Source organism: Girardinichthys multiradiatus, chromosome 23 (genome assembly GCF_021462225.1).
Source record: "Girardinichthys multiradiatus isolate DD_20200921_A chromosome 23, DD_fGirMul_XY1, whole genome shotgun sequence".
NCBI classification, from domain to species: domain Eukaryota; kingdom Metazoa; phylum Chordata; class Actinopteri; order Cyprinodontiformes; family Goodeidae; genus Girardinichthys; species Girardinichthys multiradiatus.
Genome location: NC_061815.1, coordinates 15618624 through 15641740, shown reverse-complemented (window position 1 = coordinate 15641740; position 23117 = coordinate 15618624). Strand labels below are relative to the sequence as shown.

At 41.0% G+C, this 23117-nt stretch overlaps 1 protein-coding gene across 1 annotated transcript; it reads right to left on the bottom strand.

Moving 5' to 3' along the window:
- Window positions 1–11599: 11599 nt before the first annotated feature.
- LOC124859776 (cysteine-rich and transmembrane domain-containing protein 1-like) lies at window positions 11600–21404 on the bottom strand. The gene is made up of 3 exons (XM_047352612.1): window positions 21245–21404; window positions 14527–14845; window positions 11600–12516 (listed from the first exon to the last, which is right to left on the bottom strand). The coding sequence occupies exons 2-3, from the start codon at window positions 14825–14827 to the stop codon at window positions 12413–12415; spliced, it is 405 nt and encodes a 134-aa protein (XP_047208568.1). The 5' UTR covers window positions 14828–14845; window positions 21245–21404; the 3' UTR covers window positions 11600–12412.
- Between the last annotated feature and the right edge of the window lie 1713 nt (window positions 21405–23117).

Genomic DNA, 23117 nt, shown 5'->3' with positions numbered 1-23117 from the left:
ATTTTTCCCCAACAATGGCTTCCTTTACAGTCTTTCATAAAGACGTGGTTCGCACTGTGCACAAGTAGTAGCTGTCAAATAGTTTTCCCACCTGAGCTACTGATTGCTGCAGCTCCTCCACAGTTTCCATGAGCCTCTTGACTGCTTCTCTAATTAATGCTCTGCTTACCCAGCATGTCAGCTTAGGTGGATTTCTATGTCTTGGTAGGCAACAGTTCCATACTAATGGAACTGTAAACCTAAGGCCTTCACAGAACATCTACAGGTCCTTCTCAAAATATTAGCATATTGTGATAAAGTTCATTATTTTCCATAATGTAATGATGAAAATTTAACATTCATATATTTTAGATTCATTGCACACTAACTGAAATATTTCAGGTCTTTTATTGTCTTAATACGGATGATTTTGGCATACAGCTCATGAAAACCCAAAATTCCTATCTCACAAAATTAGCATATTTCATCCGACCAATAAATAAAAAGTGTTTTTAATACAAAAAACGTCAACCTTCAAATAATCATGTACAGTTATGCACTCAATACTTGGTCGGGAATCCTTTTGCAGAAATGACTGCTTCAATGCGGCGTGGCATGGAGGCAATCAGCCTGTGGCACTGCTGAGGTCTTATGGAGGCCCAGGATGCTTCGATAGCGGCCTTTAGCTCATCCAGAGTGTTGGGTCTTGAGTCTCTCAACGTTCTCTTCACAACATCCCACAGATTCTCTATGGGGTTCAGGTCAGGAGAGTTAGCAGGCCAATTGAGCACAGTGATACCATGGTCAGTAAACCATTTACCAGTGGTTTTGGCACTGTGAGCAGGTGCCAGGTCGTGCTGAAAAATGAAATCTTCATCTCCATAAAGCTTTTCAGCAGATGGAAGCATAAAGTGCTCCAAAATCTCCTGATAGCTAGCTGCATTGACCCTGCCCTTGATAAAACACAGTGGACCAACACCAGCAGCTGACACGGCACCCCAGACCATCACTGACTGTGGGTACTTGACACTGGACTTCTGGCATTTTGGCATTTCCTTCTCCCCAGTCTTCCTCCAGACTCTGGCACCTTAATTTCCGAATGACATGCAGAATTTGCTTTCATCCAAAAAAAGTACTTTGGACCACTGAGCAACAGTCCAGTGCTGCTTCTCTGTAGCCCAGGTCAGGCGCTCCTGCCGCTGTTTCTGGTTCAAAAGTGGCTTGACCTGGGGAATGCGGCACCTGTAGCCCATTTCCTGCACACACCTGTGCACGGTGGCTCTGGATGTTTCTACTCCAGACTCAGTCCACTGCTTCCGCAGGTCCCCCAAGGTCTGGAATTGGCCCTTCTCCACAATCTTCCTCAGCGTCCGGTCACCTCTTCTCGTTGTGCAGCGTTTTCTGCCACACTTTTTCCTTCCCACAGACACTGAGGTGCCTTGATACAACACTCTGGGAACAGCCTATTCGTTCAGAAATGTCTTTCTGTGTCTTACCCTCTTGCTTGAGGGTGTCAATAGTGGCCTTCTGGACAGCAGTCAGGTCGGCAGTCTTACCCATGATTGAGGTTTTGAGTGATGAACCAGGCTGGGAGTTTTAAAGGCCCCAGGAATCTTTTGCAGGTGTTTAGAGTTAACTCATTGATTCAGATGATTAGGTTCATAGCTCGTTTAGAGACCCTTTTAATGATATGCTAATTTTGTGAGATAGGAATTTTGGGTTTTCATGAGCTGTATGCCAAAATCATCCGTATTAAGACAATAAAAGACCTGAAATATTTCAGTTAGTGTGCAATGAATCTAAAATATATGAATGTTAAATTTTCATCATTACATTATGGAAAATAATGAACTTTATCACAATATGCTAATATTTTGAGAAGGACCTGTATATTCATACTGAGAAGAGGGTGCTGTAAAGAACTGTTTAGTAGTTTTTTAGTAGTTCAAAAAAAAGTTTTAAAAAAATCTTCTTTTTTTTTTCACTTTACAATTTTGTGCTACTATTTGTTGGTTTATCACATAAAATCCTAATGAAATACATTCAAGTTTTTAGGCTACAACATGACAATTTTACAAAATAATTTTTGTAAATGTTTTTTTTTTGTCCTGTATTTATTATTTTTCCACATGTAATACCTAATGATTGTTCAGCACCTGAATCATCTATGCAGTCTATATTTTGCAAAACTTACCTGTGAAATGGTCTACTAAGCTGTACAGACTGGTGATCTATCGTGCCATTATTTAATTACCTACAGAGATGTGAAAAATAAAGTACACCCCTCTTTAATTGCTAGTGTTTTACATATCAGGACATAATAAAAGTGACATGGTCTTTGAAAGATTATAAAAGTATTTATATCTTTTTAACTGTACTGAAACACAGCAGACCTAATGCTGGTGTTAATTAGTAAAAAAAGATAAAGCCAAAATTGAAAAACAGTTTTTGGAAAAGGCCCAAAGTAGTTAATTAACTGCTCATAAACAGTAACCTGTGCAGTCCTGTAAAAGACAAGTATTTTAAAAGTTTGTTGGTTTAGAGCATATATTTGTGTTTTCAAACCTTTTGAAGGGTGCTATTTCACAGGCAGAAAGATAATTCACTGGTGGAAACAACTTATAACAGTGGACAGTCTTCTTTGGACATTCACCCTTAAGTCAGACTGTACAAAACTCAGAGAAATTGGTAAAAAAAAAAAAGCTGCTAGATTTAAGAGTCTTATCAGAAACCAGTCATTTAGCTTTTATTAAATGTTAAAATCCTGAATGGATAATTGTATATTTGACAAAAAGTTTACAAAAAGATTGAAAAGTATGGTTTATGGTTGGTTGGGAAGAGTTGCAAAATAATATTTCAGCAAAATGTAGGTTTTTTTAAAGTTGAACTTGATCAAGCGACTGTTGTTATGCCAGATGTACAGATTGAAAGATGGATGTCGAGATTTTTGGCCACTATGCACAGTGCCAAGGTTGCATCATGTACCCATTGAGCCAAAGATAGAAGCTCGGTCCAAACTGGGTCACCTACAGGTAAACAAGTCCAAATAAAGCAATGAAAATACAACAGAAAGACTGTAAAAGAAAAGAATTACACTGTTGACATGGCCCAGTCAAAGTTCAGAACCCGAACGGATAGAATGATTTTATGGGACGGCCAAGCCTCTGCTGCCATCCATCCATAAACGTTTTCATTAGGATCTATTTCCTGGAAGAGGGGCTATATAACAGCAGGGTTTTCCAGTTGAAACAACCAACCATCAATATACAGATGATGGTCTTCAGTCAAAAAGTCTGCAATATCACAGTACAGTCAGCGATGGTTTGATACCCATGCACAACCTGAAGCTCCATTGTTCCACTGAAGGTGAATTCTCTCAGATCATGATGGTGCCTCCTTCTTTATGCTGCATATAAAACATCTCCAGTGGGACCTTCTAGTCATGCCGGTACATGGAAACCATCACAACCATCCAGATTTGCTTTCATTTCTAAAAATATCCACCTTTCAATGTCCCAAGCATCTTGCTCCTTTGAAAAGTCTAAACAGGCAGGTCTTTGCCATGAAAGGAGAGACCTGCCTTTAGAGACGTTTTTTGTTTTGTCCTTGTTTCACAGATTTACTCCTATGGTTACGGGGCTGCGGTTAGCATCACTTCAAGCCTTGATTTGGGTCAAGTACCTGCCTGTGTCTGCACAAACAGCATTTTGGAACCTCCGGCTCACTGCAGGAGGATTCGTTTTGGGTCCAGCACTTGATGTTTATGTCCCAGAAGCCTCAGGATCTTTCAAGAAATTTAAAACCACTGTCTTACTGCATCCAACCTCAGTAGAGATGACTGGAGGAAAAAGCTCAGCAATCCTGCCAAATTCCAAGACAGAAAGCCTTTTCGTCTTTGCCATCAGGGGGTTGTGATAGTCTGAATGCCTGAGAGAAAATAACACGAAAGCCAGATTTATTCACAGAATTTAACTTTTTAAGGCTGAGGTCTTAAATTTCTAATCAGCTGATGATGCCGGTGGATTATAACCAGGCTGGTTATGATCCACCAGCACAAACTGTGAATATTTCTAATTTCTTCCCTGCTTTTAATATTTTGTTGTGGAGTTTACAAGTGTGGTTCAGTTTGAACATAGCCAGATATAGCCAAGCATTTCTATTCCTTTTAAAAATTGTATTCATGCTGTATGTAGCCAATTTAAATGCCAGTAAACACTCAAAGAAATCAAAATAGATAACAATCAAAGCTATTTCTAATTTCCACATTATTTAGTTTAGGATTTTACATTTAAACTATAAAGGTTTCATGTCCAAATGTCACTGGAGTCATTAAATAAGTTTGTTGCCAAATTGATTCTATTTTGAGTCTGTCTTCCTTAGATCTGAGTGCTTAAACACAATCATTTAATTTCCCAAATCAACCTATAATTCAGCTACATGTAGGAGTTACACCCACATCTGTCTTTATTGACAATAATAATTATAATATTAAACACTAGAGAAAACCAATCAGTTTTACCAACACTTTCCTCTTAGATTTGGCTTTTAACAGGTTTCATAAACCCATCGTAATTTCATTTTTTTCTCCTGATTTTGAATCCCAGGAGCTGAGTATGTGATGAATGGACAGGTGCTGGTCCTCATTTAGACTCATTTATTTTCCTTGTTGATTCAAGCAGTTCCCCATGTATTCTTTTTATTTTATTTTATTTGCTTTTACATGCACTAGCATTTGCAGTGGCAGCCACATTTGTTGGTAATCTTGGTACCATTTTACAAAAACCCAACCTTTAATTTCAGTACATTTAATCAGTGAAGAAAACAATTGTTTCTTAAGGTCACTGGTGCCACAATTATCAAAAATCATTTGAAAATAAATGTAACTGAAGATTTTGCTTTAATTCATACTTTTTTTTATTTATACAGTTTTTTTTTTAGGAACGTAGCAATCCATAATATTCTGTTTCATAAAAACACAGTGCTGTGAAAAAGTATTTGTCTATTTACTGATATCTTCTGTTTTTGTTTTATTGTCGTGTTTCAATATCAGATAAACATAACCTAAAAAAATAATAAAAGAAATAGTTTTCAGATTATGCCTTTGCTCATTAAGAGAAAAAGCAATTCAAACCAATCTGGACCTATGTGAAAATATAATCACACCCTAAACCCAAAGCTAAGTGGTGAAATCTTTGCCATCAAACATTTGCAGTAACTGGTGAGTCCTCTTTGGCGACTGACTTAACTAAACCATATTGGAGACTTTTTGAGTATGAATAGCCCGTTTAAGGTGACATTACAGGATCTCAATCAGATTTAACTCCATACTTTGACTGGACCACCCCAAAACCTTAATTTTTCGTTGATGTTTTTGTCACCGTTGGTTTGTTTAATCCGTCCGTCTGTCTGTTTGCAAAATATCTCCAAACTTTATGAACGGATTTGGATGAAATCTTCAGACAATGTGTATATTAGGACAAGTAACAGATTATCAGATTTTGGTGGTGATGTGGCGCATCATCTGGATCCAGGATTTTTTCAAAGGATTCTTTATCATCACCAGACCATGTTGTGACAACTTGGAATTCCCACATGATTCCTCATCCTGTCAGTGTTGTGGTCTCTGCTCCGATGAGTAGGGAGAGGTAAGTGGTAGCTTTTGAGCTAAAATGAAGGACAGAGATGCAGCCGTCGTCTTTACTACATTACGCTTTATTCAAAAGACCCCCCCCCACTTCTTTGTGCAGGCGTACAACCAGTTGTAACAAAAGCAATCTGAGAATCATCAAACTTTTACTGAACTGTAATTAATACACATAGAATAACTCTTGTACCATTTTAGCGATGGTTTCGAATTCTTAATGCATTGTAAATAAAGTACATAGTATTTAAACCCTCTGTAGTGTATTAGCAACATTTCAAATGAAATTATAACAAAAATAATAACTATAAAATGTGAGTCTATAAATCCTATGAACCTTTTTCTAACCTGTACTGTTTAACCTATCACATACTCCCCCACAAAACAGATGTTGTCCCCAACATCAGGACCGCAACAAACGAACCACTGGTAAATATCACTGTCATAGTACAAATTTCAAGTGCATAGTCACCTATTCAAAAGGTTTACAGGCTGGAGCTGTTTTCATTCATTCCATTAGTAGGAACACATTTAGTCTCAAGTGTCCATTCCACTTTTGAGTGCATACCTTACAGACAGCCCTTCCTCTTATTAATTTTTTTTTTTGTTGTTATTTAAACAACCATGAGGAAATTCAGTCTTTCAGTGCAAGTGTAATGTAACTACATGTACTCGACTTCGGGTAAACAAAACAACCACCAATGGATTAACATCGTCCATAAAACTCTGAAAAATAATGAGGATGAACACAGTGTACCCACGGTGTGGTCTGGTCTGGATAATGATGTAAAGTCTGTATGTTGTAACAAGCTGGTGTACCCAGTGTATCATAAGTGAACACCTTCGGTCTCCTACATTCACGTCTGGATCTCATAGTCACTCCATCATCAGAAGCACTGTAAATAGGATGAAGCTGATTAGGTGAAGGAAGGCTCACCTCTGCAGCTATGTCCTCTACCTGACCAATATCACCCTCTAATGGCTGATCAGCTTCAGGCTCGGCCTCCTGCAGCACCTCCTCAAGTTGAGTGTCCTGGTGGGCTGGTGGCCCTGGGGTATCCTCAGGATGTAGCGAATTGGGGTGAGTACTTAGGTGACGTGACACTGGGTAATACTCGTCCGCGTCATCATCGTCGTCGTCCTCTTCTGAGTGGGTCCCTGAACCCTCGGCTGATCTTGTAGCAGTTCTTTTCTTTGACTGATGCTGCGAAGAAGTTTCTAAGGGCAACTGATCACAGGGCAGTAGAAGGTTACGATGTAAAACTCTGGACCTTCCCTTACCTTTCAGGTTTCGGATCATAAACAGGAATGTCCTTGCTTACTTGTCAAACCACTGTATGTACCTTGTCCTCCCAGTGGTCTCTCAGTTTGCCCGTACCTCCACGTGGAGTCAACTTCCTGACTAACACGCGATCACCAGGTAACAGAGTAGAATACCTCATTTTACTATCATCCAGTCTCTTACTCCGAACAGCAGCTTTGCTTGCATTCTGTCACGTGACCTCATTAGCATCGCTCATGCCCTGTCTCCACTTCTGCATGTAGCTCTGATGATTCGTGTCACCCTGAACTGTATTTGGGGCTAAACTGAACAACATGTCCACTGGTAACCGTGGCGATCGTCTATAAAGTAAGTAAAAGGGGGAGAACCCTGTCACTTCACTTTTAGTAGCATTATAGGCATAGATCAGTTTGTTTAGTGAGTCCTTCCAGTTACTCTTTTGTTTCTCAGAAAGTGTTTTCAACATCTGGATCAGAGTCCGGTTAAACCACTCGACCTGCCCATTCCCTTGTGGGTGATATGGACTTGTCCTTGAACCTGCAACTCCACAGTACTCTTTCAGCTGAGCGAAAAGCTGGTTTTCAAATTCACCGCCCTGATCATGGTGAAGTCTCTGGGGAAACCCAAACTTTAAGGCATAGTCATAAAAGATTTTATCTGCAGCTGTTTTACCGTAGTAGCATAAGCCTGGGCAAAACATGTAAAATGGTCAATAATAACCAGTACATACTCATAACCCCCCTTACATTTGTTTAAGTGTAAAAAGTCAACTGAGACAAGTTCGAAAGGCTGAGTAGTAACTGTTTGTGAGAGGAGCTCTAGTCTCGTGGCTTGGTTTCTTGTTCTTAAGGCACACACACTTTCTCATTACATAGTTCTCTATTTCTTTCTGCATGAAGGGCCAGTAAAAACCGTCCCGTACCAAAGAAATAGTCCTTTCCACACGATGGTGACCCATTTCATCATGTAGTTCTTTAAGGACTGTTGACCTGCGTTTCTCTGGTAACACCAGTTGCTTTCTGTTTGCCGTTTGTCTGTATAAAACACCTCCGTCATTAAACCGTAACTTGTCCCATTCCCTAAAAGGGCACACGACTTGTGGACAAAACTGTTTCAGTTCTGAACTTGAGGGTTTCGTCTCTGCCAGTTTGTATTGTACAATCTGTCCAATGACAGGATCAGTTTCTTGGTCCAGTTTGATCTGTCCTACAGTAAGAGGAGCTATAGGCATGCTCACTGACACTGTGGCACACTTGGCTGAAATACCCAAAACCAGGCAGCAATAGACTCACCCTGGTGGTCAACTGCCTCTATGACAGCATTCACAACATCATATGATACTTCTTTTGAGTATTCTTTCATATAAGTCTCCATGTTTAAGGGCATCCTAGACAAACTGTCTGCATCTATGTTCTCTCTACCAGGGCGATACTTCACAGTAAAATGGAAATCGGCAAGTTCTGCCACCCACCTACATCCTGTAGCATTTAACCTGGCTGTCAACAGAACATAAGTGGATTGTTGTCACTAAACACTGCAAAATTGTGCATAGTACAAGTAATCACGAAACTTGTCAGTAATTGCCCATTTAAGGGCTAGAAATTCTAACTTGCCTGAATGTAAGTTGTAATTCTTCTCAGCTGCAGTTAGAATTCTGGAGCCATAAGCGATTACGGGGAGCTTGCCATTGTGCCTTTGATATAATACAGCTCCTAATCCCTGGTTAGAGGCATCTGTATGTAGAATGAAGGGCTGTGTAAAGTCCGGAAAACCGAGAACAGGAGGCTGCACTAAACAGTCTATCAACTGCTCTAAGACTGACCGATGCACATCGCCCCACTGAACGGGGGTACCCGAGGGCACATTATTGTTCTGTCTCATTTTACCTTTTCCTTTTCTTGTGTACTGCTGAGCTTCTGTTTTTATAGGCGTTTTAAGCAAGTTATAAAGGAGACTAGCAATACGAGAGAAATCCTTGATATATTGCCTATAGTAGCTTAACAGTCCTAGTATTGCTCTAAGCTCACCAACAGTACATAGCTGCTTGTTCCTCAGGGATCGCACTGCTGATGTGTCTGCTGGGTCCATTTTGCCGCCATCGGCAGAAACAATTCTCCCAAGATATCTCACCTCTGGTTTGAAGAAGTCACATTTTCCTGGTCTGAGCTTAATTCCATTGTCTCTGAGGCATTGCAACACCCTTCTGACATCCTCAACATGGTCCTCAAAAGTCCTGCTGAACGCGAGGATGTCGTCCAGGTAAGGAACACATATCTCGTCCCGCAGTCCTTCCAAGCATTGCTCCATGCACCGTTGAAATGCAGCCGGCGCATTCATAAGGCCGAAAGGTATCCTGATCCATTCGTAATGCCCCAGAGGGTCACAAAGGCGGTTAGATGTCTGCTCTCTTTGGACATATACCCCTGGTGATATTCCTTACCCTGGTCCAGTAAGGAGAAGATGGTGTTCCTCCCCAGGCTGTCCGTCACGTCTTGCACCCGGTGTATGGGGTGTCTATCTGGGTGTCTTGCGGTTCAGTTCTCCGTAATCAATGCACAAACGTAGCGAACCGTCTTTTTTTCTTACACAGACAACAGGAGATGAGTAGGAGGAAGTGGACTTTTCCACCCATCCCTGTGCTATCAAGTCCTATAAGTAGTCCTTCATCTGCTTGTACAGTGGCTTTGGTACTGAGAGGTATGTCTTTGAAACTGGTTCTGTGTCTTTTAACAAGATGTCCATTTGCAAATCCGTCACACATCCTATGACGTCATCTGTTTTTGAAAACAACGCCGATTCCTCTCTTAACATCCGCTGAACAATCTGTCTTTTGTTTTCATCCAGATGGGACAGGTCAACAGGAGGGTCCCATTGCTCACTGATGGGATTGCATCCTGTGGTGCCCTGGGTGTGGATCTTGTTGACAGCAGCATACTTGATGTTTTCTTTGAAGATTGGCAGGGTAAACAGACCTTACCGACTGCACAGTACCAATAATGGTTTTCCCTGATAGTAAAATGTCATGGTTAGTAGGGTTTTGTACGCTAACAGTAATCTTGGGAGTAGATCCGGCTTTCACTGAAATCAATGTGTCACAAAACTCCAGGCCATCCGGCCACTATGGATTTTCACAAGGCTCAAAAATCAGTGTAATATCCTCTTCAAATGTCTTAGACCTTGCATTCAATAAACACTGAACTCCGGCTGGGCACAGTCACTTTCTCATTTGTTGTTTTCACACTGTACTCATGTGTTTGTCCCTCATTGACTGCTTTTATAAAGGTCAGATCTTTGTTGTTTCCATTAAGATCTGGGAAGGCTAATTTCACTGCTCTCAGAAATGCATCTTTTCCCCCTGAGTTAGTCTCATCTTTCATACTTTCCAAAACCAAGTGTTCAATGACATTAAATCCAATAATTGGACACTGTCGCTGGTTACCCTTAAGCACTAAAACAGGTATGCGTAACTCTGAATTATTAGGTGCAAGTTTAAATGGTATCTCGATCCACCCCACATACTGTAACATTGGCTGCTTCTAGATGGAGGGGTTCATTTGGGCCAGTAAGCTCACCCACATTATTCAGTGTACCTCAGGGAAGTTTGTGTCTTTCCATGACTCATCTATAGCACAAACCTGTGAACCAGAGTCCCAAAGTGCTTCAACCCTCTTATTTCCTAAAAAAGCACCTAATGAGACATTTTTCCCCACTAACTGCCTCACAGAAGGTATTTTGTCTTTTTCACACATTTTCCTTTTGACTGGTTTTTCAGAGAACTTCCTACCCTTATGAATACTGCCACAGGTATTACATTTGGTTTCGTGTATGGGCCAGTGCTCCCCTTGGCACTTTTTGGAGCAGTAAAAGGCATCTTTACACACTGAACATTTTAAATGCTGATTTTCACTTTGTATAGGACAACCATGACAACACTGGGACTTATCAGTGTCACTGGTCACACCATGTCCCATTGGAGTGACCTCTTCTAGTTTAAATGGTTACTAGCTGGTTTCACTGGCTTCTGTGTGTTATATTACAAATTTTTATCAGTTGTTCAACATTCAGCTCATATAAAGCACCTTTGAGTTTTAACTGCACATTCTCCAGTTCCGACTCCATTTTCATCTGAGAATTGGGAATAACACAGTTCAACGTGGGTTTCTATTCAATTTTGTGATAAGATGGTGTCCTCTAGTGGTGGAAGTGCGCACTATGGATACAACCTGATGCACTTGCTGACAGAGCCAGACAGGACGTCGACGGTGCCTTGTGTTTCCAATGCCGGTTGCTGGCAGGGTTCATAGGATATTTGGCCCTGGCGTCCACTTACGGCGGGTGGATTTTCCTCTGACCAAATATCCCAGCGGTGCCTCCAAAATGTTGCGGCTTCTGCTCCGATGGGTTGGGAGATGTAAGTGGTAACTTTTGAGCTAAAATGAAGGACTTTCTTCAAATTAAAGATTGTATTTTTCTAAACATTCATTCAATATTCATTCATTTTTAAGGCTTCTGATCCATTTTTACCAGGGGGACAAATAAATGTGGCCGGCGCTGCATGCTAAAAGAAAAGCTAAACAGATCCAGGTTTCTACAGCTACAGTGTTGATCGATAGCCTCTGCCCACCTTGTTCTTGCACACTCCCCTTACATTCATACATATTGCTGCAATCTGCCCAATAATTGGAAATGACAAAGCCTTTAATTATAGCAATAAATTATTTTAATGTAAGACTTTCATCCAAAGCAAAAAGGCATCCATTGACTAATAGCGTTCCTTTTGTTCAGCAGCTAGTTTTCCAGTTTAATTTCTAAGGTTTATAATACAAATAATATTAGAATCGTTTTTCACAACAATGAAAGCACAAAATAACATTTCAGCCATTAAAAGTTAACAGTCATCCGACATAGATCACATTTGTGTTTAAAAATGCATTTCATTTCTTTCCACAAAAGACAAAAAAAAGGGTGAAAATAAAATGAATACATTTCAAGCTTCTAAACATTGACCCATGGCTCATTAGGAGCTGGGGTCTGGGTGAAATTTGGGAACAAGCCCATCACAGGAGATTAATCCTGCTCGCTGCAGCTAATGTAGCTGGGGAGAGGTGACGAAGGGATGGGGGCAGGGTTTAACAGGCAGGCAGGGGTCAATTCTTGCAGAGGTAATCATTTAAAGTGCCAAAGAGCATCACACTAGATAAGCCTGAGATCCATGTATACTGAAGGGACATGTACGTACAATGTGTATCTTTCGCAGTGTGTGTGTGTGTGTGTGTGTTAAGGTTGTATGTAGTATTCAGGGTAGTATTAAGAAGCTCAGTTACTGACTGCTACGAGACAACTTGTGGACAAAGGTATGAGACTGAAGCGATTCTTTACTGACAAAAAGAGAAAGAAGAGGAGTAGGAGTGAGATGGAGCAAGGTTTTAAGGCAGAGAGGGGGAAAGGTTGATGAGGTTTTTGGCTTACGAGAGGGGGGGTGAATAAGGCTGAACAAATGAAGAAGGACGTTATGTCAGCATGTCCCAGAGACAGCAGCAACACAGTGCTGTCCAGCAGGCTGTCAGGCAGGTGTCTCCTGTGTTGTCCCTTCTACTGTCCTCCACCACATACACTGAAAGGGAAGGATTTGCAAAAGGTTAGAGAAGATGAGACGAAAGACAAACCAATCGAGAATGCAATTAGTGATTTTCCCTCCCCAAAATTGTGGACCAAACCAGAGACATTTCTGAGAATTACTCTATCAGGACTCCAGTAGCGAGTTCAAGGGTAACCAAGGCTGATACTATTTCCTCTAATTACATTCCTCATAGGAAGCACATCTTCATGGTAATACCATAGCAGCTGTGATCCACAAAGCAGCAGCCGCAGAGTACCCGTTGCACTGCTGGCCCCATATAATGAGAGCTTTCTGCATAACGTACAAGCTTTAAGTCAAATTCAGTCAATAGTTAATCATCACAAACAGAGGAGTGCATTAGCCATGCATGAAGTTTAGCAGATGTTCACACCAAGGAAAAAAAAAACATGTCCAACAGAGGCCTGAATTAATGCATCTTCCCTTCCTTGTTTGTGTGATTAATCATTTATGTGGAGCCAAAGATTCACCCAGCCTTTAACAGCCATTACAGCCCGATCCACTCCTGGTCAGGCCGTAAACATCAAGTAGCTCTGATAACGATGCAGGGATCTGATTAGTGTTCGGCCAATATTTAACAACGCTCGTCTTGATCTAAACGTCTCATAGCGAGGTCAGCTAGTGAAAGGTTAGCTGGACCTCATTACATATGCAGTAACAATGTTAATTGTGCTCTCTGTTCTCTGCATGTTCACTGGGGATATTTTACATTAGGCTTGATGTTTCACACATTGTTCCAACACTCAGGAAATACTCCTGAATTAACTTACGTCTCTTCTTCCTGCATGACTACTCACACAGGATCCCAATTTACCTAACTCCATAATTAAGTCTTAATGTTTTGGCGGAGCGGCTTATAAGCGGCAATACTTACAAAATACTCAACTATCCATTAACTGCAAGTGATTTTTGATAGAATAGCTTTTTTTACATTTCTAAAAGGGCTGAAGAGTTTTGGAGCTCTACGCAGCTAAATGTTCAATTGTTCAACAAGGCTTTACCCTTCTGTGACACATTAGATTTAATGAAGAGAGACTAAAGAAAAAAAACTACGTTTAACGCTAAGCTTAAGGTTAATGGTGAGCTTCTAAAATGGCATTCCCAAATCTCTGACCTCAAACATATTAAAATTCAGAAAACTATGTTTTTAAAGCCATGAAACAAACCAACTTAAACCTTAAATTAAAATGTGTGGCTCTAATAACCTAGAGACAATGACAACTGTAGGAATCTAAGGTAAATATATACAGAGAAAGTGAAGAATGATAAATGAGCATCAGCATTTTGTTAAAGTTAAGTTAACACCTTCAATAAAGCTATTTGATTGCAGCTAAATCCTACATTTATGACGGATTATATGGACCGGTTACCTTTTCTTTGTTTTGCAGAGGTGTCGAAACAAGACATTCTAATTCTAATTGTTTATTTTCTTGTTCACATGAACAATGTTTCAATCAAGGGTTGTTTTCCTTGTGCACAAGAAGAGGTTTACAGAAATGGCACCAAACAAAAACAACTGACAAGGCTTAAATACCTCAAAGACTTGGGCTGTAAGAAGAAAATGGGGAACTAGAGGGTGGCAACAGGTGCAATCACAGGGCCATATTGGCGAGCATATGTAAAGTGAGACATGGCGCGTGCAACTAATAACACTGTCGTCACGCGGAGGGCTCCACAGCACCAGAACTCATTAATGTGGCGCTGCGCAGCCTGTTCTGTGGATAACTAAAGGGAAACAGCAGCAGCTTAATTAAAAAATGTCCTTTTTGCACAAAAGGTGCTACAAATGCGTAAAGAGGGCCAATCATACCCTTTAATCACATTAGACTCAAATGCCTAATGTGGCTGGCTGCCATGTAATGCATAAATACAATTTATGCAACACAATTGTTCACAAAAAAAGAAAGCTCTGTAATATGAACTACCTCCTGTTGACTATTATAATACATCCCATATTCCCTATAAAAGATTGTGTATACCTCTTACCTGTGTTTTTTGGAGCGTCCCCATACATAGGTCCAGGAGGTGGTCCACCCTGCCAGGCATACTGCGGCTGTCCAGGATATCCCTGGAATGGAGGCTGTCCTGGGCCAGGATAGGGACCTCCAGGGCCCATTGGTCCAGCATTGTAGTTAGGGTAGGATGGGTTGGGCTGTTCCATATTTACTGGGTATCCCTGTGGAGGAAAACCTTGGGGTGGGTAGCCTTGAGGGGGTGGTCCCTGGCCTGGGTAGCCTGGAGCAGATGGACCACTGCTGGAGTAGGGAGGGGGCTGCTCGAAATTCATCTCTGGGCTGAAGAGTCACTTTAAAAATAAGAAAAACAAGGTCAATTGTGTGACTAATGAAACTTCTTAGAACATGTAAGTGTGTACATTGAAGAGAAATACATTTCTAACTATACATTTACAGCGCCAAACTAAATGTTTGAAAAGTGCTATGTGCATTATATTCAGCTCTTGTTGATCTGACCCCCCTGGATGAAATCCAGGGAAACTGGCTTCAGTAGTCAAGTACTGCCTAAACAGAATAGTGGACTGGATCAACCCATTAAAAGAAAGCCACGAGGAGTCCAGCTCTAGGTTTAGTGGACCCAGCAAACTTGTGGAATCTGCTTTAGTTCGATGAGACCAAAATGTAACTTCTGACCCACATACAAAATGGCGGAAAACACACGTAACACCATCCCCGCTGTGAAACACTGCGGTGGCACTATAATGCTGAGGTAATGATTTTCGTTGTCCACAACAGAGAAGCTGGTCAGAGTTAATGGGAAGATAGATGGAGCTAAATACACGATAGTCCTGAAAGAAAACCTGTTAGAAGACTTGAGAGTGGGACAGAGGTCCACATTCCAGCAGTACAGTTACCCTAAATGTACCGCAAAGACCATTCTGGTGGTGGGTTAGGACAGCCTAGTCAAAGTCCAGACCTGAATCCATTTAAGAATCTGTTGCAGTGCTTGGCATTTTGTTGTACCCAGCACCTATCTATCATCAGACTGAGCTTGAGCTATTTTGCAAAGAAGAACGGGCCAACATTTCACTCTCTACCTGTGCAATACTGGTAAGAGACATAGCTCAAACGATTCGCAGTGTTTCGCTTGCACATATCCTTTTTCTTCCGTTTCACGATTATACACTACTTAGTGTTGCTCTGTCGCATTAAATCCTAATGAAATACACCAGAATGAGTGGCTGTAATGAGTCAAAATGTAAAACAAGTTCAAGGGGTATGTACAGGTCCTTCTCAAAATATTAGCATATTGTGATAAAGTTCATTATTTTCCATAATGTCATGATGAAAATTTAACATTCATATATTTTAGATTCATTGCACACTAACTGAAATATTTCAGGTCTTTTATTGTCTTAATACGGATGATTTTGGCATACAGCTCATGAAAACCCAAAATTCCTATCTCACAAAATTAGCATATTTCATCCAACCAATAAAAGAAAAGTGTTTTTAATACAAAAAACGTCAACCTTCAAATAATCATGTACAGTTATGCACTCAATACTTGGTCGGGAATCCTTTGCAGAAATGACTGCTTCAATGCGGCGTGGCATGGAGGCAATCAGCCTGTGGCACTGCTGAGGTCTTATGGAGGCCCAGGATGCTTCGATAGCGGCCTTTAGCTCATCCAGAGTGTTGGGTCTTGAGTCTCTCAACGTTCTCTTCACAATATCCCACAGATTCTCTATGGGGTTCAGGTCAGGAGAGTTGGCAGGCCAATTGAGCACAGTGATACCATGGTCAGTAAACCATTTACCAGTGGTTTTGGCACTGTGAGCAGGTGCCAGGTCGTGCTGAAAAATGAAATCTTCATCTCCATAAAGCTTTTCAGCAGATGGAAGCATGAAGTGCTCCAAAATCTCCTGATAGCTAGCTGCATTGACCCTGCCCTTGATAAAACACAGTGGACCAACACCAGCAGCTGACACGGCACCCCAGACCATCACTGACTGTGGGTACTTGACACTGGACTTCTGGCATTTTGGCATTTCCTTCTCCCCAGTCTTCCTCCAGACTCTGGCTCCTTGATTTCCGAATGACATGCAGAATTAGCTTTCATCCGAAAAAAGTACTTTGGACCACTGAGCAACAGTTCAGTGCTGCTTCTCTGTAGCCCAGGTCAGGCGCTTCTGCCGCTGTTTCTGGTTCAAAAGTGGCTTGACCTGGGGAATGCGGCACCTGTAGCCCATTTCCTGCACACGTCTGTGCACGGTGGCTCTGGATGTTTCTACTCCAGACTCAGTCCACTGCTTCCACGGGTCCCCCAAGGTCTGGAATCGGCCCTTCTCCACAATCTTCCTCAGGGTCCGGTCACCTCTTCTCGTTGTGCAGCGTTTTCTGCCACACGTTTTCCTTCACACAGACTTCCCACTGAGGTGCCTTGATACAATACTCTGGGAACAGCCTATTCGGTCAGAAATTTCTTTCTGTATCTTACCCTCTTGCTTGAGGGTGTCAATAGTGGCCTTCTGGACAGCAGTCAGGTCGGCAGTCTTACCCATGATTGGGGTTTTGAGTGATGAACCAGGCTGGGAGTTTTAAAGGCCTCAGGAATCTTTTGCAGGTGTTTAGAGTTAACTCGTTGATTCAGATGATTAGGTTCATAGCTCGTTTAGAGACCCTTTTAATGATATGCTAATTTTGTGAGATAGGAATTTTGGGTTTTCATGAGCTGTATGCCAAAATCATCCGTATTAAGACAATAAAAGACCTGAAATATTTCAGTTAGTGTGCAATGAATCTAAAATATATGAATGTTACATTTTCATCATGACATTATGGAAAATAATGAACTTTATCACAATATGCTAATATTTTGAGAAGGACCTGTATAAACGTTGGGAAGCCTCTGTAAACAGGATATGAACTCAATGTTGCACCTTTTTCCACATACACCTGGGAAACTATTAAAACACTGTTTAAAGAATTATGTTACAACTTCATGTATTCACGTAGAAGAATTAGAGAGAGCCATATTCCCACCTAGACATAAACTTTACTGCAAACAATGGGACTAAAGCAAACAGGAGTAACATCCTTCCTCCGTTGCCTTTTTTCCTGTAGGATGGTTAGGTAGCCTCCACAGACACATTATGTAATGAATTCCCCTGAGCCCAGATAAGACATCTTCCTATTCTCAGGATGGGTCAAAAATGATGAAACTGTTTCCCAGTACAGAAAAGTACACATTCTATCACCGTTCACTAGCCTATCCCTACACCTGTCTCCTACCAGTTTATTTCCGCACAGAATGAAAAATAACCGTCACACACAGTGGAGAAAATCCCCGCAGATTGTTTTTATGACTGCAGAAGGCGTCTCATGACTCACTGGTCAATCACAACTCTACCAGAGATAAGTACCATTATCTTACAGCTCACAAAGTCTTCGGCATACAAAATGAGGCTGCTGAAATGAGCCATAGGGAATAGAAGCGAGTAAAAGACGACTGATGTGAACAGAGAGGCCTTCACTGGTTGCGCTTTCACACCTCATTTTCCTCTTCGTTCACAAACACAAATGTGAGAAGTCGGACTAGATCACACATTCATGTTTCAAGTGGTGTGTGAAACATTCTGTAAATGAGGGAGAAAACTCAGAAATCCGATTCCAGGTAACGGTTTTTAATGTTTAAGCCATACTGAGTGAGTACAATAAATACCAGAAGGTCTCCTGTTCCACTCAAGATCTCATTAAGGGAAGTGGATTTCATAGCTAACCGCTAATGGCTTGCAATGAAGTAGATCTGAGGCCCATCACAAGCCACCATGCTATCCTTCACCTCATTTATGTCCAACAACAATAACAGTGGAAAAATGGGTCTAGGGGGAAAACTGAATCTCTGCCAGTCCTCCAGAGATTTCTTCGTCATGTCATATTTACATTATAAACACTTCCTTCTGGTTCATCTATCCACTTATACTGAAAGAAAAACCCTGATTCCTGTTTGTGTATTTATCATCTGTTTTTGAAAAACTAATATTGCCCATAACTGGTTCCAAAGGTTACATGTTATCATAAGCAACTAGTTTTATTGTGGCTCTTGGGAAATGTTCCACGTAAGGGTAAGATAATTGGTACAATACCTGCTTACCTCTTAGACGCAGCACTGAGTTTTGTTGGTTGGTGCTTTATAAAACATGTTTGGAGTAGGCACCAGCTGGTATGAGATTCTCACAGTATGATAACCATGAGTAAGAAACACCACATTATTTCAACATTATGGTATTTATACAAAGATCCGAGAATGTTCAACATGATTCAGTTCCTTTTATTAAAGAACAGAAGAGCGTCCAGTATTCTTACTGGTGCCACAAAAGCATATGAATCATTCCTGTGAAGCTAATGTCATTTATGACATTTATTCATTAACGTTTTGATACTGACCGGAGGTGCACTGATCAGAATTTTGCAGCCGATTAGCGATCTCAAACTTTAGTCAATTCAGATTTCTGCTTACGAACTATAACATAAAAGAATACATGAACAGCATTCGAAATATTTCATCCAGCCTATTAGGAACAGAGGGGACTTTACGCTGCTGTGTGAGAGAGCAATCAGGGTTTCACTATTCCTCTTAGAGAAGAACAAAATGATTCAAAATTTTTCATTTTAAACTGGCTTTAGTGTTTTATATTAAGGCTGAACACAGTTCAGCCTGGCTAGCATTACTAAAACAGCAGCCTCAGTGTGTATTCCCACATAAGTGTAGATCCTTGACTAAGAGGTTTTCAAAATACAACAAATATTACCAAATCAAGCATGTACCATGACAGACAAAGACTTCAAGTCAAAAAGCTCAATTGGCTTTTTATGTGCAACCTTTCTGTAATACATTCAACCTTCCTGTTATCTGCTGAAAATGTTGCTCTCTCTTGCGGCCTGGATAAACTGCAGGCCTGTCTAGCTAACTCTTTTTTTAAACACATGAGTGAATCCGAATCTTCCAGCAGTAACAACTTCCACACTGAATGTTGTTGTAAGTCAATAGACTTACATCAGAAGTTCTCTGGCCATATCTACTAAAACAAGATTTTTAATAAGAGTTCTTTATAAAACAGCACAAGCAAAAATAGATGATACCAGATGGTCAATTAGTTAGGCCATCTGCTTAGGTTGGTTGCTTAATAGACGTGCTTGGGGCTTGCCAACTGCAGTTATAAAACTGTTTAAATAACAGGGATGGGTGGCACTCTTTTAGCTTCCACACAATGACTGTCTGTGTTTTTCCCAGCCAGAAATATTTCTAGCTTTCTTACAAGCACTGGGAAAGTGTAGGAGCCTTCTTTCAATCAGCTGACAAGCAGTGCACAGCAATCGGTGAAGAGGGGGAGCTCTGTGTTAATCCATGCTCCATACACCTGGTGAAAACTGGTGATTCCAACACTTCTAGCATCTCATTGAAAGGACTTTAAACTGTAGGATTGATATGAAGGACTGGTGTACCCTGATACTGATAATCACTACATGTCTAGTTTGGATATTTCAGTACCCGTAGTGTTGATGACCTCTGTAAATATCCCCAAAGTATGTTCTCAGATTACTATTTTGTGTAGTTTATATTGTTTTTACACCAAAAAAAACATCATTACACAACACCATGATCACACAGATTTAAAAAAGTTTATCTGTACTTCCTTGATTTCCCATGCCAACCTGTCTACTGTAGAAAAAAGAAAACATGCTGAAAGTAATCTGATGTTAGAGGGTGCTAGATTACAGGCTAAACACTGAGGTGGAGTCTTTTACAAAAGAAAGCCCTAATATCTGACACCAGTGAGGCCAATGCTTTGTTTTTCTTTTTTACTTTTCCCATAAAAACCGTTGAACTTGGGAATCCGGGAAAAAAAACCAGGTCAGAATTCATTCATTACTCGACTGAAAGAAAGTATTGCTTTGTGTGCACGTATCTACACGGCTTTACTGGTGCTATTTGCATTTGCATGGGTGTCATCTGTTTTGTGTTCTTTCCAGTCAGAACAGCAGAAGTCAGTGGATTAGCTCAGACCATGTTTCCACAACAAGATGGTGGTGATAATATCACAAAAAGACATAAACACACAAGGAGGAAAGGTGGGGGATTTTTAAAGTCCTCTGGAACAGGCATCATCAGCTCCAGTTAAAAATAGCCAACAGATTTGACTGTAACTGGTGAAAACTGGTCCATACTTCTGAGGCAAGAGCTAAGAGAGTTTCGTTTTACAACAAAGGTAGAGCTTTCCATGAAATAGAGCAGCTCATGTTTTCTTTACCAGTCTCCAGGGACATGAAGGCATAAGGCAGGTTGTACATGCAGACGCCCCCTTGGAGCTCATTAGGAGGAATTAAAACAAATGTATTTCACAAAAGTACCCACTATGGGCAAGCAAATGATAAAACTGAGATAAAATAAACGAAATCAAGACAATATAAATTTTTTATTCTTGGTTGCTAAGCCCTAAAACAATAAATTGATTGAAAATTGCTAACACAAGTTAATAATTCCATGTTAGCTTTGTTAGTATTAGTAGATATGGATGTTAATCACCAGTATGACACTTTAAGCTAGGCTGTCAATATTAAACATACGTAAAGCTTGACAGATGTAGCATTTGCAGGCCATAACCCAGCCCAGCGGCTCAAATTGAAAAAAAAAAGGCTCATAAACACATGAATATTTAAGTTATCAGATACAACGAAGCTCTTACCTTAAAACAAAACGGCTTCAATGTTTCTACAAACGCAGCGTCGTTAGGTTAGCAGCAGCAATTCACGCAGTTTTTTTTTTTTTTTTTACTATTTTTACCGCAATGAGCGAACCCCTTTCTGAGGTCCAATGCGTATAGCCGTAACTGGACGTGACGTTACTTAGAAGGCGTACCACAGTGGCAGAGGGCGTAAGCACGTGATTGGCGGTTGACCCTGCCGTTGTTTACAACATCCAATCAAAAGCAAGAACGATGACAAAAGAGACGTGAGGAAGGAAGAGCTGTGACTCCTGATCATTTGACTTGCTGAAAGATTAAACAGGCCAACATCATCCAGTGAATGACGAAGCAAGCAGGAGGCAGAGAAAAAAAGCTGAGATGAGTGACTAATTTGTGTTAATCATTGAGAGCTGACCTTGTTGCTTTTATCCCTGTAGAGAGTAATGGAAAAAAAAAAAATATATATATATATATATATAGTCAGTCATTTTCTACCGCTTATTTCATAGTGGGTCACAGGGAAGCTGGTGCCTATCTCCAGCAGTCTATGTGCAAGAGGCAGGGTACACCCTGGACAGGTCACCAGTCCATCACAGGGCAACACACATACAACCATGCACACACTCATTCATACACCTAAGGGCAATTTAGAGTGACCAATTAACCTAACTGTCATGTCTTTGGACTGTGGGAGGAAGCCAGAGTACCCAGTGAAAACCCACACATGCACAGGGAGAACATGCAAACTCCATGCAGAAAGACCCCTGGCCAGGAATCAAACCCAGGACCTTCTTGCTGCAAGGCAACAGTGCTACCAACTGCACCACTGTATATAGCACAGACCAAAAGTTTGGACACACCTTCTCATTCAAAGAGTTTTCTTTATTTTCATGACTGAATATTGTAGCTTCACACTGAAGGCATCAAAACTATGAATTAACACATGTGGACTTATATACTGAACAAAAAAGTGTGAAACAACTGAAAATATGTCTTATATTCTAGGTTCTTCAAAGTAGCCACCTTTTGCTTTGATTACTGCTCCACACACTCTTGGCATTCTGTTGATGATCTTCAAGAGGTAGTCACCTGAAATGATTTTCCAACAGTCTTGAAGGAGTTCCCAGAGATGCTTAGCACTTGTTGGCCCTTTTGCCTTCACTCTGTGGTCCAGCTCACCCCAAACCATCTTGATTGGGTTCAGGTCCAGTGACTGTGGAGGCCAGGTCATCTGGCGCAGCAACCCATCACTCTCCTTCTTGGTCAAATAGTCCTTACACAGCCTGGAGGTGTGTTTGGGGTCATTGTCCTGTTGAAAAATAAATGATGGTCCAACTAAACGCCAACCGGATGGAATAGCATGCCACTGCAAGATGCTGTGGTAGCCATGCTGGTTCAGTATGTCTTCAATTTTGAATAAATCCCCAACAGTGTCACCAGCAAAGCACCCCCACACCATCACTCCTCCTCCTCCATGCTTCACGGTGGGAACCAGGCATGTAGAGTCAATCCGTTCACCTCTTCTGCGCCGCACAAAGAAACGGTGGTTGGAACCAAAGATCTCAAAGTTGGACTCATCAGACCAAAGCACAGATTTCCACTGGTCTAATGTCCATTCCTTGTGTTCTTTAGCCCAAACAAGTCTCTTCTGCTTGTTGCCTGTCCTCAGCAGTGGTTTCCTAGCAACTATTTTACCATGAAGGCCTGATTCACACAGTCTCCTCTTAACAGTTGTTCTAGAGATGTCTGCTGCTAGAACTCTGTGTGGCATTGACCTGTTCTCTAATATGAGCTGCTGTTAACCTGCGATTTCTGAGGCTGGTGACTCGGATGAACATATCGTCTGCATCAGAGGTGACTCTTGGTCTTCCTT